Source organism: Pteronotus mesoamericanus, unplaced genomic scaffold (assembly GCF_021234165.1).
Source record: "Pteronotus mesoamericanus isolate MK-2021 breed Mesoamerican mustached bat unplaced genomic scaffold, CSHL_Meso_final contig_65, whole genome shotgun sequence".
Classification (NCBI taxonomy): domain Eukaryota; kingdom Metazoa; phylum Chordata; class Mammalia; order Chiroptera; family Mormoopidae; genus Pteronotus; species Pteronotus mesoamericanus.
In genome coordinates, this window is record NW_026555228.1 from 9391259 (window position 1) to 9409838 (window position 18580).

Consider the following 18580-nt stretch of genomic DNA (forward strand, 5'->3'; position numbering starts at 1 on the left):
GTGTTTTTCACACATTATCTTGTGCATTCATGCAGCATCCTTACAATAAGGCTCACTGATGCCAGCTGACAGATGAGGAAACTGAGGCTTGCTGAAATTAACGGACTTCTTCACAGTCACACGGGCAGCCGAGGACTCAGAACCTAGGTTCACCAAACTAAAATGCCAGCATTCTTCAATGATACACCAGATTTCCCCCACCTCACATCCCAAGCCCCATCAGGGAAGCCACAATTCTCAAAGAACGTGTAACACTGAGACCAAAAGCCACGAAGACTTACATTCCCCTCCTTTTCAAAGTCTGGTGGAAGCAACTTCACGAAGTTATCAGGGAACACTCCTCGTCTGCCGTTGAGCTCTCCTTCCCACCAGCCTACGTCGATGCAGTCCTATAAAACAGGAGAGCAGAGAGTGAGAAACGGGGCGAGTGTGCTCCAGAGAGGTCTGAAATCCCTTTTAGGGAGGACGAAGGCCCTTTCATTGAGGCCGTTATCCATGGACAATGGTTACTAAGACTAAGTCAGCACAAACCCCAAAGTCAGAGGGGAGAACAAAAGCTTAAGTGTGCTAGAGCTTCTGGCTGGTACTCAAAACCCACTGCTGCTTTTTGATGCCCTGAATCAAAAAGATCTTTTTTTCCCCTTTATACATTGGAAGATAAGTATTTTCTTCATTTTAATTTTACTGAAATAAAAACATTTCATTAATTGCAAAAGTGCTTTAGGAAACATCACATGCAGAAATGTCCTCCTTGATTAGCTTGTCACAAAGCTTGTCGAAATGAAAGAGGGCTTTCCGACAGGCAGCCAAGCATAAGAAAAATCATACTTTCTGCAAGCTCATTAATGCACCAACTGTCCTTCACCTTCTCCTTTTGATGTTGATGGGACCCAGTTGTCATCATGAAAAGCCCTTCCCCCACTTAACAGAACTCAATGTTTGTTTACTAAATAAATGAGTAAATCTATTAATCTATTTTTTTCTCCCAGATCAAACCTGCTTCCCTTTGAATAATCACTATTCTGTTCACTCACTCATCACACATTTACTGAGTGCTGACTCTGTGCCGGGTGCTAGGGAGACAGCAAGGGCTAGCCTTTGCTGAGCTTCCGTCCTGAGCCTCACAGCCTATGGTTCTCTTTATGCCACAAAGCCACTTCTATTTTCCCCCATATCCAATTGGTTGGAAATCTGATTTGTTCTAGTTTTATAACTCATCTCACGTTTGTCATCTGGGTCCAATTCCACGTCTACTGCTCCAGTCCAAGGGTCACCTGGTCTGCTGTAACGCTCCTCACTTGGGCATCGTTTCCTGCCGAGGGTACGTACAATATGCACACCACTGACAAGTGCGCATCTTTGAGTAACAATCTGATCATCAGACTGTACCAACAACTTCTAGCTGAAGTTCAAAATGAATGAAGGCTTTCAAAAAAAATACATCTGAAGCAGGAAATGCTTAAGAAAGTGAGGAGACCATGCTTGGGGCTCATGGAGAGAGCTCCTCGTGGTCCTCCACCCTCCACAATACCATGGGGTGGGGGAAGGGGCCAGGAGGGCTCAGGCAGCAGATGTGCAGCTGGCCTAGGACTTGGCCCTTGGGCCCTGGAAGCCATGCCTTCTGAATCTCACTTACGCCTTTCTAGAGGATATATCTGAGCAAAGTGAGGACCACATCTGACTTTTCACCGTTACACCCCCAGCCCATTGCACAATGGGTCCTTAATCACAGACTCTAAATTCTAGTCCCAACCAACACCACAACACAGACACCTGAAGTAATCAAGTTCAGATTTACCTACAACAATACGAGGTTCAAAAGACTTCCAACATGAAAGTATGCTTATCTTCCCTGGAAAAGGACAATGAGAAGTCCAGGTAAGTATTCTGGTCCTCATCATCACACCCCCTAGACACTGTAGCATCAGTCCCTAAAGAAGGGACTCGTGAACAGGGGTGGTGGCGACAGGATGTGATGATGGCCTCTGAGGCTCTTCCAACCTCGAGATGTCATATCATGAACAATACCAGAAAAGTTTATGGGGTTGGAATCTGTTTACTACTAATTGTTAGAAACTGTTTGCGGCTACAAGGATCTGCTTCTGAGGAAATGTCTGGCACATTTTTTTTCCTTCTCTTTTTGTTGACGAGTCCTTCTCATCTTCAAAATCCACTTGAAATACACCTTAAGGAATGTGACTGTGATGAGTGCTTTATCTTTTCTAACACTCACCACTGTATTAATTTGCACTTCACAATATTCAATTCAACAGATCAATTAAATGTAAAATATACTTAAGTTCATCTGTAGGCATTGAACATTAAACATGATCCCTAACCCCAGAGAACTTAGAGGTTTACATGAAAGACAGACACACAATATTATACAAAGTCCTTTTTGGTAACAGGTATCAACCAAGAGTTCTGGTACCAAATATGAAAGAATCATTAATAGCTTTCCAAATAATCTTAAATCTTTCCATTTGTGAAGGATTTGCTTATGTGAGGATTGGACTTTCCCTCCACATTCACTTCCAATCATTTGATACAGAATTGTGTCCACAAAGGGCACCCAAATATTGTTTAGTGCTACATTACTCTTAAAAGGTGATTCGACTTTGGGTAGTGAACACACAGTGTGATATACAGATGATGTATCACAGAATTGTACACTTGAAGCCTATATAAATTGAAACCCCAATACATTTAATTTTTTAAAAAAGACTTTCTAAATGGTGCAAATCCATGCTTTGTCTTAGCCTTATATAAGCAGTAACCCAAGAACCACTGTAATGAAGCCCTTTGGTTTGTATGTGAGAAAAAAGAATGAAAATTTTAATAAGCAAAAGCATAACCAGAATAACTTTAGAACTGATGTATGCCTACAGGGGAAAACAGTGCATATGAGATTATAATTATTATACCTCCCATCAGTGGTAAATGGCTTAAATGGCTCACCTATGCTGTGCTTCTGAAGGAAAACACTAACAGTGCTAATTATTGCGTAATTCAAGGTAACAGAGGGAAAGAACAAGATAGAATACAATCTAATTGTTCTGATGAGTATAAGAACAAACAGAAGGCTCATGGATGAGATAAGCACATTCAAAGAAGAAAACTGCCAATGTGACTTAGAATATTAAGGGAAGTGCAAACACGAGCCTGCTGCAGGACAGAAAACAGCCGCAGGGTCAAGGCGCCGGCGGTGGGATGGAGACTTACAGAGGACCGAGGCATTTTTTTTTTCCTGGCAAAAGAAGCTAACTTAAGGGAAACAAACAATTTTGACAGCAAAATGAGAAGTGAAAATAAGTCCTCCTCAACAAACCAGACAAAACAACTAGCCTTTGACGGCAGAGATGAAGAGAGAATTATTAGTATGAGGGCTCTGCTTCTTGAAATGTAAAAGAACAGCAAATTCAATTTATTTACTGAGAACGTGAAATATGCAGGATAAAAGAGGGATTCGGGGGAAAAAAGAAAATCATCATGTCCTCATGGCGTGCCCAGGCTCAGAGCCGAGTGGGAGGCACACACCCAGTGAATCAACATGGCACAGACACGCGGGCAAGGGTGCTAGGCTGGATTTCAAAACAAGTGGGACCCAGACAAGCTGGGTAGCATGGAAAGAGAGAATGAGGGCAGGAACTGAGGCAATGAGAAAGGGCAAGGGCAAGATTGCCAAGTGTGAAGGAAGGGAAGGCAGAGAGTGGGAAGCGGGTCACGGAAGAGAATATTCAAGAATTGGTGCCCAGAGCAGCGATTTCAACCTTTTTCATCTCATGGCACACATAAACTGATTACTAAAATTCTGCAGCATGGCAAAAAATAGGTGTAATTTTGATTCACTCATATCAGACAGTTACTGTTGTGTTGGCTATTGCCATTTTTAATCTGACAATCTAAGGGAAAAGAGGCAATGCCCCTGACTAAATAGTCAGCTATTGCATGTTTTAAAAATTCTTGCCAGCACTCTGGTTGAAAATCGCTGGCTTAAAGTAAAGGTAGTGTTTGGTACCCAGAAGGTTGCCAACCAATGTCAATAGAACAGTGATATGTGGGGTGAGTCAAGATGGCACCCATGCATGACAGGGGCAGAACTGAGGGGCAGGTGGTTAATGATTTGTGAGGCCAGAACATCATCAGAGTGGAAGTGGATGTCCCCGAGGAGGATGGCTGGAGGTGGGTGAAGGCAGGACAGTGAGGCAACAGCTGACTGCTAAGGACAGAGGCAGTGTGGCTAAACTACTAGAAGATTTTAGGGTGACCCTATAATTTATTTCCAAACCTAGGACACTATAAAAAATTACATCAGAACCATAGGCATAGCCAAAGACGATGGTTACCCGAGCAGATTTTGAGATTCCAATAAGGATGAAGGAAAGGCAGTGTAGGCAGGTGAATGAGGTGGGAGTTTGCAGTGGGAAAGAGTTAAAGATTAGCGTGTAGATGAAAGCTTCCAGAAGAACGATGATACAGAAACAAGCTCTCTTGGCACAAAAGCAGAGGAAAGTAGACCTGGACTCTCATCAAGAGTTGAGAGTATGGAAAGAATTACATTTCTGACATAAAATGTTCACTCTTCTATGATCAAGTCCTCAAAATGGCCAAAATGTTTCTCTATTCCTCATTACCAGGCAGATTTTAGAATAAAATATTATATTTTTCCTTGTAAGATACAAACGATTATTTTTAAGGAGTGAATACACACATCCCTAGGTGTGCTGTCCTCCAACCTCTATGTTCTCTACTATCTTGAGTTATCCAAGATATCTCAGAGCGAGAGGGAAAAGAGCAGACTTACTTGGTCCACTAGTGATAAAAACTCTGAGTCTCAGTTTCTTCGTACACATGAAAATCTTTGCAAGGCATAATGAGTGGCAGGATTGCTGGTGATTGTTACTGTCATTATTGTGATTCTATGGACTGGGCCCAGAGACCTTGAGGGATAATGTGGCTTGAAAGGCTTCTTAATTAAGCTCACATGCATCTGTCATGTGACTCGGCACCATGGTTGGGCGAAACCCCATGGCAGCAGTTCACATACTTGGAGGAGGGCCGAGGGGAGAGATGCCAAGGCCTCAGGGTGTGCCTGAGGAAGGAGGCATTGCCCAGACCTCAATGCCATGGCTCAGTTGGCTAGATCCTGCCTCAGGGCCCCTGGGTAACATGGCTGAAGTGTTCTGTCCCTCCACACAGGTATCTTGACAGGGATCAACTAAGAGCTAGTCCCTGACATACAACCTGTCAGCAGGAAGTCACCAGGGAGCCCTGGTATGTCTGCTGCTAGTCTGGATACTTCAAATCTTTCGAAAAGACAAACTTGCCACCTGGCTTATAAATTGATTGAAAGAATGAGCCACAACCTCATCTTGGGCTCCATTTTGTCAAGAGGACAAAATAACATATTAGCCCTGGCAACTGTGGCTCAGTTGGTTGGACCATCGTCCTGTACACCAAAAGGTTGTGGATTCAGTATCCAGTCAGGGCACATACCTAGGTTGTGGGTTCAATCCCTGGTCAAAGCACATACAAGAGGCAACTGATCAATGTTTCTTTCTCAGCTCCTCCCTACCTCCCCCCAAAAAGTCAATGGGTATGTCCTCGGGTGAGGGTTTAAAAAAAAAACATATTAGCAGTGTTTCTCAAACTTGGCTGCACATCACCTGGAATCACCTGGGAATTTTTAAAAATCTCAATACCTGGGCTACACCACACACCAATTTAATCAATTTACGGGGAGGATGGGAACAGGAAATTGGTGCTTTTTAAAGGTCCTTCTAATGTGCAGGTTGAGAATCAATGACTAAACCACTGCTTCTCAATTTTTAATGTGAATGCTGTATACTTGGGGATCTTGTCAAAATGCCAGTTTGGATTCAATAGGTCTGGGGCAGGTCTGAGATTCACCATTTCTAACAGGTCTCTGGGTGATGTCAATACTACTAGACCAGAGACCACACTTTGAGTAGTATGGGCCTCAAAAATGGTAAGCTCCTTGAAAACAAGGATCTTATCTTTAACACCTTTGTAATCACCAAATACCTAGTACAGTGCCTGACAAATATAGATTCTGACTAAATGTTGGCTGAATGGATAAATTGATGGATGGTCCAATCTTCCCTCAGACTACTGGCCTACTACTCTCAATTTCCAACATCAGAAGTAAGGTCAAGTTGAACAAGGAAGAGGCAGACATATATTAGGCATGCAAGAATGCTTCATCTACATGATCAGGCTTATCTCTTGGTCTGTACTGAATTTATTATTTGTTGATAATTGTGGTAACAATTTAAAAGTACCTCCAAAAGGCAGGCTACATTTCCTAAGACATCATTATAAGTGTCCTATTTGAGTTCAGACAGGAGCATATAGCTTAGAAATGGGCATATGGAACCAAAAAAATGAAAAGATGAAAATGGGTTCGCTAGCTGGTCCAAATGAAAAAGGATAGCACTCTGCTTAGTTACTTCCACTGGTGGTCAGCTGTCCCCACACTTTCTAGTACCAATTTCCCAGAAGTTATCCACTAGGCTGGCTGTTTTCCATGACTTTCTCTGATGACTGAGATACCATTCGTGGAGAAAGTGAGTACAATTTTGGTGTGGCTGTTAAGTGAGCCTCGAAGTGCCCTAAGGAGGTCTCACACCCTCGGCATCCCACCAGCAACACGGAAAGTGCTGCTTAATATTTACTAATGAACACCTTCTTGCACAGAGCTTCAAGGGGGCTGTTGAGAGAAAGCTCATGGAAGCCAGAACCCAGGAGCACTCATCTCTGCCTCTGTTAACACCTCCCCAAGAGATGCAATTACTCTGCTTGGCTGGGATTTCTGCTCAGAATTTCCAACATCCCCATAAGTCAGTTACTAAAGCAGGCTCATCAGCACACAGTTTATGAGGTCACAGGGTAAAAAAGAAAACTATGGTCTATCTCAGAGTCAGCAGAAATGTCTGGCAGACCACAATTAATGAGGGAAGCCAAGGAGACAGTCCCAGGGACAAGCCCACTCAAGAATATGTTACAGTCCAAATGTCAACATCCTGGGATCACTGGGGCTTAGGCGCTCATTAATGTTTTTGTGATACTGGGAATTTATGACCTCAAAGAGTTCATCTACCTTTTTTTTTAAAAAAAAAATCCTTTTTATTGGGCAATAACATACAAGTTTTGCTATATCAGCTTCCAATTTTTTCATTTTACATATTGTAAAACTGGTAACAAAAAATTGGGTAAGTAACACAAAAAAATCAGTAATCAAGCTTTCTTTTGGTCATGCCAATATTAATTGAAACATGTATTGATACCCGAAAACTACAGAGACAGACCCCGACTTTCAATGGTTCACCTTGATTTTTCTACTTTACAACAGTGTTAAGCTGATACGCATTCAGTAGAAAGCTCACTGGAGATTTTGACGTTTTCTTGGGCTAGCGACATGCTGTGTGGTGCTCTCCCATGATGCTGGGCGGCAGCAGTGCGCTGCAGCTCCCAGTCGGCCGTGTGATCACGGGGCTGCACAACGCATGCTCCACAGTGTGTTCATCGCGTGAGATGATTTTGCCCAACTGCAAGCTAATGTAAGTGTTCTGAGCATGGTCAAGGTAGGCTAAGCTGAGCTATGATGTCTATATATTAGGTGTGTTAAATGTATTACACATGATGGGTTTATCGGGACTTAACCTCATCATAAGTCAAGGAGCATTAGTATTCAGAAATGCCCTCATGTCTTTTATAAGCTACCTATACTATACCTCACATTTTCCTGCTTCTTCATATATCTAATAATTTATGATTGTATGTTCTTAACAACTGTGCATGCTATATTGTTGAGAGACTGGATTTTGTTGTCTTCCTTTCAAGAGTGTTGAGTTTTGTCATGGTAAGTTATCTGCAGATCAGCTTCAGTTGTCAAGGCTTGGTTTTAGGCTTTGTTAGGATAGGTCTAGTGGAGTACTATTCCTATGGTTTCCCTTTTTTGGTTCTCAGTTGGATACCAGGTGTGTTCAGCAAGGTTTTTCTGTTCTGCTTGGCCAGAACTCCAATCTGTCCCATCACTGACTACCTCTGAGATAAGCATGCAGCTCACAGACCTCTGCACCCTCACTTTCTTTCTGCACCCCTGTACTTACTTTCTGCCAGGCCTGGTAGAGTCTCACCCTATTGATGTACAGCTTAGTATTTGGCCAAAGACTGAAAGGGCCCCTATAAATAGCCTTCTGGAGCTCTTTCTGTATACAGCTCACTCCTCTGAAGTTTCCTGCCCTGAAAATTCCAGCCACCTTGGCAGTCCTGAATTACAATTTGTTTCCTCTATCCAATGTGTCTTCTGTTCTCTGTTTGGGCTACTGCCCTGTGCTACAAATTAAAACATACCCCCAGGCAGAAAACCAGGATTGATGTGGAACTCACTGTATGCTCCTCTTCTCTCAAGCATCACATCCCTGTGCTGTGTATCGTCCAAGGCCTAAAACAACTGTTTCATGTATTTTGTCCAATTTTAAAGTTGTCCATGGCAGGCAGGTAAGTCTAACAACTTTTACTCTATCATGGTTGCAACCAGAATTTATATTCTCACTTAAAAATGGTTTATTTAATGAGAGTAAATTTATTTTATTCTAGATATAACCCTATCTTTAAGCCCTATCTTTAAAAGTCTGAGCTATTTCAAGTTCCAATTCCCAAAAGAAGTCCTGGAGAAAGAATTTCTGTAATGAAGATACATACATAGGTTTTTAATTATTCTCTAGTTTCCTTTGCTAGAGTCATATGTACCCTTCTCTAACAAGGAAGGTGAACTGTTCCCTAAGGAAAGTAGAGTCATTGTTAAACATCTTTATATGGAAAAGTTAAATACATGCAGTAAGTTAGTGCCACCCAATCCTTTTTAGATAATGGCACACATATAAAATGATAATATTTTGATGACATACTGCTGGAGGCCAAACACTGTTAGAGGCCATCAGCCCAGAGGGGCGTTCCAATGACCCAAGGCCCTTCCCATCCACCCTGGAGAGCTGAGGAGATCACTATGCTACACTCCTATAACCCACTCCTAGCACAGGGTAAGGAAATGCTATAGAAGTAAACTTTGAGTCCAGAAGTCACTAACTAAGAAATGAGAAAAAAGCTGAAACCGAATCTCAAGCCCCAGAAACAGAACAGAGCTTCCTTCCATAGGCGTTAGGAGAGGCTGCGGGCAGGAATCAGGAAGGCCCAGAGGGGTCTTCCTAGAAGACTACACAGAGCAGATGCCCAGAAGGTCACAGTGCTCACACCCTGTTTCTCTCTTAGAAAAAGATGCTTCTTCTAAGGCCTCTTCAGAGAACAGTAGCCAACAGCTCCTGCCATATTGGCCCAGCTCCAAGGTCCCCATTCATATCGGGCACCTCCTGGAGTCATGGGACACAGCCATAGAGTTTGTACGCAACCATATACAAAAACTGCTTACTCACTTCATTATCTTATTTGCAGCTTAAATAATTTTAGGCCTCAGGAAATGTTTATGTGTTTAGCCTTTTTATAATAGTAGAATGAAAGATTGCCTACTCCCATAAATCCACTTCAAAAATCAGTAAGCATGAGAAAAGGAAATGTTTGCAGAGAGGGCCTTTCCTGTGTATTTGTAATCTGGCTTAAGCACAAGAGACAACAACATATAAGGGCACGTGAACAAGTCATATGCAAAATGCAAATCACTAAGGTAGCACTTGTACATTTTTTGTCCAGTTAAAAACGATCAAACACTTGAAGTTATGTAACAATGTTTTCATAGAAACTCCTCACTTTCTACTTATTAAGTCACTTACATTCACGTAACCACCTAATGCTAAATTTTAAAAGCTATTTCTAATGGCACCTACAGCTTATCCAGAGCACATGGCTAATGGCACAATTTACCCTCTCAAGGATGTATGTCCTACAGCTGAGTTTTTATTTTCATTTATGTTTACAGAACTGTATTGATACTGTATCCAAATCCATGCTTTTCTTACATTAAAAGGATGGTAGCTGTAATAAAAAATAATTTTGCTTCATCGACAAAGACACTGGCAATTATAAAGCATCTTTCGTGCCCTGGCTAGCATGGCTCGGTTGGTTGGAGCACTGTCTCATAACCGAAAGGAAGACTCAGAACCAAACCAAGGTCTTTGGAATTCATGCAATTGCACAGACCAACCAACGACATTCTCTTAGCAGTATCTTTGCAGAGCAAAAGTTCTTAATTTTGCCAAAGTCTAATTCAGCAGTATTTTCTTTCATAGGTTGTGCTTTTAGCGTCATGTGTAATAACTCTCTTCTCTTATGTGTCCATAAATTACTTTTTATGTTTTACATGTGTTAGGTTTAGGTTAGAGTTCACTTTTTTTTGCCTGTGGATGTCCAATTGCACCAAAACCATTTCTTGAAAAGATTATCCTTCTTTCTAAAATTTTTTTTGCACCTTTGTTGAAACTCAACGGGCTGCAATTTCATGGGTCTGTTTCCAGATAGTCTATTTCAGGGGCCAGCAAGCGATAATCCCGGGCCAAATCTGGCCTGCTATCTATTTCTGTACAGCCCACAAGCTAAGAATAGCTATTACATATTTAAATGGTTTTGAAAAATCAAAAGAATATCTCGAGGAATGTGAAAATTACATGAAATTCAAATCTGAGTGTCTATAAATAAAGTTTTATTGGAACTCGGCCATGTCCATTCATTTACATCTGGGACTGCTTTCGCAGAGTTGCAACTGTATGACCCATAAAGCCTAAAATATTTACTCTCCGGCCCTTTACAGAAAAAGTTTGCCAAGCCCTGGTCTAAGACATGAGGATCTTTATATACATCCATGCAGGACCTCAGGGGCTCTCTGAATGCCAGTATAAAAAATACTGTAAGGACAGAAGCTTTAAATAGAAACTCTGAAAGCCCTGAGGAAGGCAGAAGAAGAATGCATTTAATAGGTGGCTACCCATTCCAACTAGGGCTCCAATGTAAAAGCCTTAAGTAAAACTATTCTGAAAAGGATGAATTTTGCTGCACTATATAGTTAACTATAAAAATGGGGGAAATTTAAGTCTGAAGGATATTTATTTTTAATGACATTTTTCTTAAATGAATCATAAACTATGATTGTCTACATGAATCATAAACTATGAAAAAATATTTTTAATGTGAAAAATGATAGGTTAATGTCATGAATATAAGGTATTTTTATAAAAATCAATTGGAAAATCAGAGGTAAAATTTTTGACTTGAGTAATCATTTTAAAACACGCGAACACCTATCAGATTAGCAGAGATTAGAAAAAATGACATCTAGAGATGACAAGGATGGGGAATACATTGGCAATCACTCCTGTGGGGAGAGTAAACTGGCACAGCCTCTCAGAACATTGTTTACATGTCTTTAAAAGGCACTGAGGCAGCATTACATTTAGCAACCTATCATCAGAAAATAACTGCTAGCAATTATATGGCACTTACTATGAGCCAGGCATTCTAAGTGTTTTACCAGCTTTAACTCATTTACTCTTTACCACACTAGAAGGGAGGCATTATCATCATCTCCACTTCACAGATGTGAAAACTGAGGCACCGACAGATTGAGCAATGTGCCTAAGGTTGCACAAGTAGTAGAAAGTGGCACAGAAAACAATTATGTGCATGAGGATTTATAAATAAGGTGGTGATTATGTGCAACATCATCTAAAAGAGGGGAAAACCAGAAACAAGCTAAATATAATAGAGGCTTGTGGCACTTGCTGGTGTGGCTCGGTGAATTGAGCGCCAGCCTGTGAACTGAAAGGTTGGCAGTTCGATTCCCAGTCTGGCCACATGCCTGGGTTGCAGGCCAGGTTCCCCACTGGGGATGTGCGTGAGGCAACTGATTGATGTATCTCTCACACATCAATGTTTCTCTCCCTCTCTTTCTACCTCCCTTCCCCCCTCTCTCTAAAAATAAATAAATAAATAAAATCTTTAAAAAACAAGAGGATTGTGGTACTCCATACATTAGAATGCTAAGGAACTATTTAACCATGCTGCCAAAAATAGGCATGATATATTTTGGAAAAAGAGTTAAAAAATAGTGTCTATGATATGATTGTATTTTATTTTGAACTGTTTGTGTTGTGGGGGGGGGTGGTGTATAAAAAGTCTGGAAGAATATAGCTCAAATATTTAGGGAGGGAGCTGAAGGTGGTGAGGCCACAGATGACTGACTTTTCTCTGTATCTGTTTTGTTCTCATTTTTTTCCTGCAAGGGTAAATATAATTTATATAATTTTAAAGTATTGCTTAAAAGTACATCCCACGCCACTTGCCATCTCAAAAACTGTATTTTCATAAAATGCAAATGTGAATGTAAAAGTTTTGAGGCAGTTGAATAAGACAGGGGCTATACAACTATAATAAATTACTTTCATCCTAAGAGAAGTTAAGTAATACAGGGGAACTTCAGGGTAAGTACTGACCTTAATTTCAAGACAGTTCAAATACGAAGAAAGACTTTCCAGTCACTGAACATTTGTCTTTTCTTCTTCCTACAATAACTTATCATAGCAAAACTGCAGTTTACCTTTTACATTTTAAAGCATTTTCAGCCACTCCATCTCATGGCATTCTCACAACAGCCCTCTCGGAGTAATAATACAAATAGAAAGGCTGGAAAAAGAAAACAGGCAAAAAGGGAGTTTCTCTAATTCCATGTGGCACCTGTAGATTCTTCTGTGTGTGGCAGGAACAAAGTATCCTGAGATGTTGTCGCAAGGATTACTAATGTCCTGCCACTGAAGCACAGCACTTTGGAGAGAGATGACAATTAGGCTGAACAAACACAGGGTCCCTTTTGACAGTTTTATATAATTTGTGGCGGCACATGGGGCTGGGAATTTGCAGCAACTGTAACTCATCTGTCTAAGAAAAATCTGCAGTCACCACCATCAAAATGTTGGGCTGGCGTTGTTTTGACTGTGTACCAGAAAACTAAAGAGAAGTTTTCTCCCATCTCAAGTCTTACATTTCCCAGCCTCACCTAACTGAAAACTGCATGTTTGTAAGGATGCACAAGCTCAGTGGGGAAGTTTGGATGCAATACACTATGGTGTAAGGATTCTTCTCAACCATCCCACGGTCCTGGTGACTTGAAAGAAGATAAAATAGCACAGTGTAGTCCTTGGGATTGCTCATGCTCCTAAGAGGAGATATATTGTAACTTCTGTGTTGAGAAAGGACATATGCAGTCTAACAAGACAGGCCCTGTTACAAGAAATATATCCTATGGCATAAATGACTCACTTGCTGAACACTGACATTTTTCAAATGTGTGTAAACCCAGATGATCCCAGGCCTGTGCTTAACTTCTTTGTTCACTCATAAAACATGTCCTTTTAATGGGCCTGTTGGCATATCATCATTTTCAGGGTGGCACCTGCTAATTTACCCCTCGCCCTTGAAACCACATTTAATCCTAGCATTTGAGCTCTACTAAAAGCTTCAGCAGTTGAGAGAGAAAGGGTCAAGGCCAGCAATCTATTTAGCTGATCAGTCCTCTTATATAGAGCTGAGAACCTTTCTTGAGATTCCTAAAGACACTTCTTTTTGAGGAAACAACCTTACAACCTGTGGAGCGGGAAGCAAGAAGGTCTAAAGACATTTTTCTCCTAAATAAATGTTTCAACTAATGAATGAATGAATGGAAGGGAGGCAGGAGGGGAAATAAAACATTAGAACAGACAATAGAACATATAATCACAGAACAACTCAGTAAGGAGCTCAGGATTCCTGTCCTTTTTGTTTTATGGTAAAAGCAAGCAGAAAACTCTGTGGCACATGGGCCCAGAACAAAGAGGAAGGCAGAATGCACTGGCAGGGAAGCAGAAGAAAGAAGCAGAACAACAGGGCTCTGGGCATAAAAAGAACCAACACTAGCCCTGCGCTGAGCTCATCATTTCCTCTGCACTGACTTATCATTTCATTTCTGTGGAAGTGACAATGGAATCGGAAAGTCATGGGTAATCCTGACCGGAAGAGATCAGAAGCACGGACACCAAAATGCATGCCAAAGAAACACATGGACAGGGTAATGGCGTTGTGACAGTGTTGTCCTGATAAGATAACGATAATGTCATCAGTTTACAAAAAACCCCACAGGCCCTTGCCCTAGATATTTAGCAACAAAGGGTGATTCAGCTCTGGGAATGATGGAGCTCCACCTACCCGAGGCATCCGACTGCCCCACAGGAAGTTCAGACACTACCGCCCTGCCCACTCCAGCCCCTGAGTTCGGGGTCAGGGGACACCTCTGCCCTGGCTCTGCCACTGACTTGCGATAAGAACCTTGGGAAAGTCGCTTCCAGCGCTGCACCCATTTCTTCTTTGCTAATCTGGACAGAGAGCCCGTGGTGCCACCCAATTCCCAGGCCTGCTGTGAGGCTGAGCCGGGGAGAGACCGGCGGGGTGGGGAAGGGGTGATGAGGCATCCTGGGGTCCTGCTGCCAGTGACCCAGAGGGTCCTGCACTGGGAAGCTGCAGGCGTGCAGGTAGATCAAGCCATTTGTGAGTTAGGGAAAGACGGGAGGAAGACACACTGAGGCAGAGACGGAGAGCAAGTCCCAACTCTGCTTTCACCGCAGGGGTAACGCCAAACATTTGGGTTCCCTGGTTTGATAAATGCCTAGGCAGAGGTGTAACTCCCAGTTTGATTTTTTGTGCGGTGGTTACCTTATATTTCTACCTGTATCGAACCCTCTGGGTTCCCTCTTTCTTTAGGGTGCTTCTATCCTCCTGACCATTAATACTGGCTTATATTGTCTCTTTCCCCTTCACTCCATCTCCACTGCTCCATGATTTTAGCCAAGAATAGTATTCTTCTTAGTGTTGATCTTCATGTTGTCAAATAGGCATATACCCAAGAAGCAACAGAGGGGCTGTGTCTGCTTCAGTAAAGGTCAAAGACACAGCTACTCAGGGGATCGTTTTCATAAGAAATTAACCTGAAGATTCCTTATGTACAAACAGGTCACATGGGGGAGCCCTCCCTCCCAGATTGGGGAAGGAAGTGGCCAGGAGGAAAAGACCATCACTCTGAGGCCAGGAGGCTAGAAGCCAAGGGCAAAAACATCGTCCCTCCCTCCGCAGCTGGGACACTGACCCCAAGCGGCAGTGGACAGAACAAGAGGCACCCTTCAATGGTGGCCATCATCACAGCTGAGCCTGGCCTGCCCCTACCAGGCTGCTCTCAGTCCTTCTCCAGGGAGCTCCTCTGGTTGGACGCCAGACCCAGGGGCTTCTGAACCCTTTCAGCCACACTCTGGGCACAAATCAGAAGGGCAGGGAAGGGAGCAGAGGGAGCGCTGACAAAGGAGCTATTTTGGGGTGACTGGAAATAAAAGCTAAACACAGGTGTGTTTCGCACAAGTGGAAATGTTCCCAAATCCACAAGAAATCTTTATAAATAAACTAAAAAACAAACCATTTGGGTTGCCACATTTCATCCTAGTTTCCAGGGACGCACGCAAATAGTTGGGGTCTTGGCAGATTATTTCAGGAATCGCGGAGAGCACTCCCAGTAAAGGTGTCTGAGTCATTTTCTAGAAATCTACAGGAAGTGACAATCTAGGGCTCAAAATGAGTGCAGCGCCTGCCCTATGACACCTGCCACAGCACAGAAAGCGGGGCAACGGGAAACCACCTTAACTGACTATGAAAGAAAAACAGGATGGAATTCGGGGTAAATTGAGAACCTCTATGGCAAAAGCAATCAGATTTCAGAGAGCAGCAATTCAGGTCTTTCATCGCAACTTATATATGTAATAAAGATGCATATCCAAATGCACATTAAACACATCAGGGTGAAGCTGTTCACTCTACAATATCAATAGCACACAATCATCTAAAGGAACTCTGAGTGATTCCTTAACTCAGAGGAAGATTTAAGAATCTTCTATAATGTCAGCAGGATTTCATAGACTCAGACTCCATTTTTCCCACTTCCAGCAGGCAAAATATTTATGGCCCATCTTTTCCTCCAAATTCTTGTTGAAATCTCACCCATTGTGAATTCTGAACTACTTCAGGTAGATTTTTCACCATGGTTACCTACTTCACGTCCCAGCGTTCCAACCTAGCAGCAAACTGGGCCAAGACACAAGAGCCCTTTCACTCCCATTTCAAGATCAGAGAAAGAGCAGCTGAAGTTGAAGTGACAATTCCTAGGATCACAGGTACCACTCACAGGCAGACCCCTCCCTGTGAGAAGCACTTTATACCCAGCATCTTAGTAAATCCTCACAGCATCCCTGCGAGACCAGCTTTATAGGTGAGAAAACTGAGGCCCAAAGGGGTTAAGTGACATGCCCAAAGACTCACAGCCAGGAGTCGTGTGGCTGTGATTCAAACCCTGGTTTCTCTGAGTTGGTGGCCTACGTGGGACTTGTCCATGTAACATGTTGCTTCCAACAAACTGGAGTGCTACATCATTCATGGGAATAAAAATCAAAACCTGCAGAGGTTCAGGATATCAAGAGACCTGATTTCATAGACCATATAAAATAATAATAAAAATGAAATGATGTGCTGCAAAGGATTTTTTAAAGTGAGAAGCTCACAGTGGGTCCAAGCACGTGAGACAGCATAAATTAAGACTGGTGTATTATCAGCTACTGAACAACTAGCTGAATAGGTAGGCAGAGGGCATCCGGGTGGCAGGAATATGGTCTGCATCAAGTTAGGGAGGGCACACGAGTGGGACTGGAACATCCTGGGAGAGTTCGTTCATGTAGAACAGTGACATAAACCAAGGCCAGAAGGCCAGACTGACGCTAGCCTACGCTCTAATGAGCATAATGTAATTGAGTTGGATTTTACAAGAAAGAAGTCACTAAAAACCTTCATTGGAACAGAGGGATTACATGGGCAAAGCGCCACTATAGGATGGTAAAAAGAAGGGACTGGGGTGCTAGGGATGAAGTGACCCTCCATCCTGGGCCACCCCAGGGCTCTCCTGCAGAACAGGCATGGTGGAGGGTGCTGGGAGAGGGACGGGTCCCAGGAAGGAGCTGCCTCCAGCCTGGGCCTGGCTCTACCAGGGACAGGAAGTGGCCGAGACGGAGGAGGGAAGAATCCCTAGGTTCTGGGGCAGTGTGGGTGGGACCAGAAGAGAATCCCTTGCTAACTAAGCTCTTTTATCAGACTGGAGGTAGGAAGGGAACAGTCAAGATGAATGTGCTCTTATCATATGTAATCAATGACAGGGACTGGAATAGCATGATGCAATAGAAATAGAAGTGTTCAGATGAGGGACTATCCGCAGCGGTTTTTTCTTTTCCCAAAACCTTATTCAATATTAATTGATACACCTGGTTTTCAATTAAAATGAGGCTGCCCCCTTCCAATCCAAAACAGGAAAGTGAGTCCCCCCACTATCAAGAATGGGAGCTACTGAATTCCGTGCTCGCTTTATCATCGCAGGAGAAAGTGCTCCCCCCTTTCCTCTGTGTATGTGCTATTCGCCAAAGTATTTGTATTATGCCTTACACCCACTTAACAACTCCCCTCTCCCCACAGTTAGATTAAGGGTCTGATTCAAAACAGGGAGTGCTCCATGCACTGCCCAGCCTCCTTGGCAGAAACAAGAGGGCAGCATTTGCCCTACTCTGGTTTCCTCCCACCACGGAAAACACCAAACACCGACAGATATCCACTGAAATAAGTTCGGGGAGGATTATTTACAGGTAAAAAGAGGGATGAGTTCTTGGGCCAGCAGAGCAGGGAATAGTTTGCTATTCCAGAAAGGTGCCCGCCCTTAGCATTGCCTAACATACCACTTTCACATTGAGTGGTGAGAAGGCCAGCTCTCTCCCTAAGGTAATTTCACCTTTCACAAGCTACTTAAGCTCTGGGGTCATCAGCTGCCTGGTATCGTTGGGTCAGGCTCTTAAAACACACAACCTCGGCAGCCATTTCTTAAAGGTAATTTCCTTGATTATAAAGGTAAAGCAAACTGGTCACTTAGGGTAGGAAATGGTGGGGGCGGGGGGCAGGAAACGTGGTCCATTCCTTCTCAGCGATGGCCAGAGGCAGTGGGACCCAGGGCCTACGTCCCACACTACCCCCGGTCCCCTGCCCCCTGTCCCTGAACCCTCCACTCTGCCAGTGCTTTCCAGCCCTGCATGAGTGTAGGCAGCCATGATACCTGTGCTAAGGTAATTACGTGTTCCCTGCCACTCACCTGGATATAAGAATAAAGCCACCTTACATATCTTAAAGATGGTTCAGCTTTTCATCATACTTGACCATCATAAAATTCCCATACCTCAGAAAGGAGGCCACACATTCTAAGAGTCACTTAAAAAATTTATCTTGCAACCACCTACTTGGCGAGTACCACTGCATGAAGGCATAAACAGTACACGGCCCAGACCCTGTTAAGCTGCATCACTTCAGACAGATTTTATAGCTCTCTGGATGTTTACAAGACTCTGCCCATAATGATAATAAAATCATTCAACCTTCTTAGCCCAAACAAGACAGGCAAAATTCTCTCAAGCATGCTACCTGTCTTTGATCTGAGGAGCAAACATCCTTTAAGTAC

General features: G+C 42.9%; 1 protein-coding gene across 3 annotated transcripts in view; it reads right to left on the reverse strand.

The window, feature by feature from the left end:
- The window catches only part of SH3KBP1 (SH3 domain containing kinase binding protein 1), a 312729-nt gene that overhangs the window by 70173 nt on the left and 223976 nt on the right, over positions 1-18580 (reverse strand). For all 3 annotated transcript variants that reach the window (XM_054581126.1, XM_054581125.1, XM_054581127.1), the window contains one exon: positions 282-389. In XM_054581126.1, coding sequence (XP_054437101.1) covers positions 282-389 — 108 coding nt within the window. The remainder of the gene's footprint in view (positions 1-281; positions 390-18580) is intronic.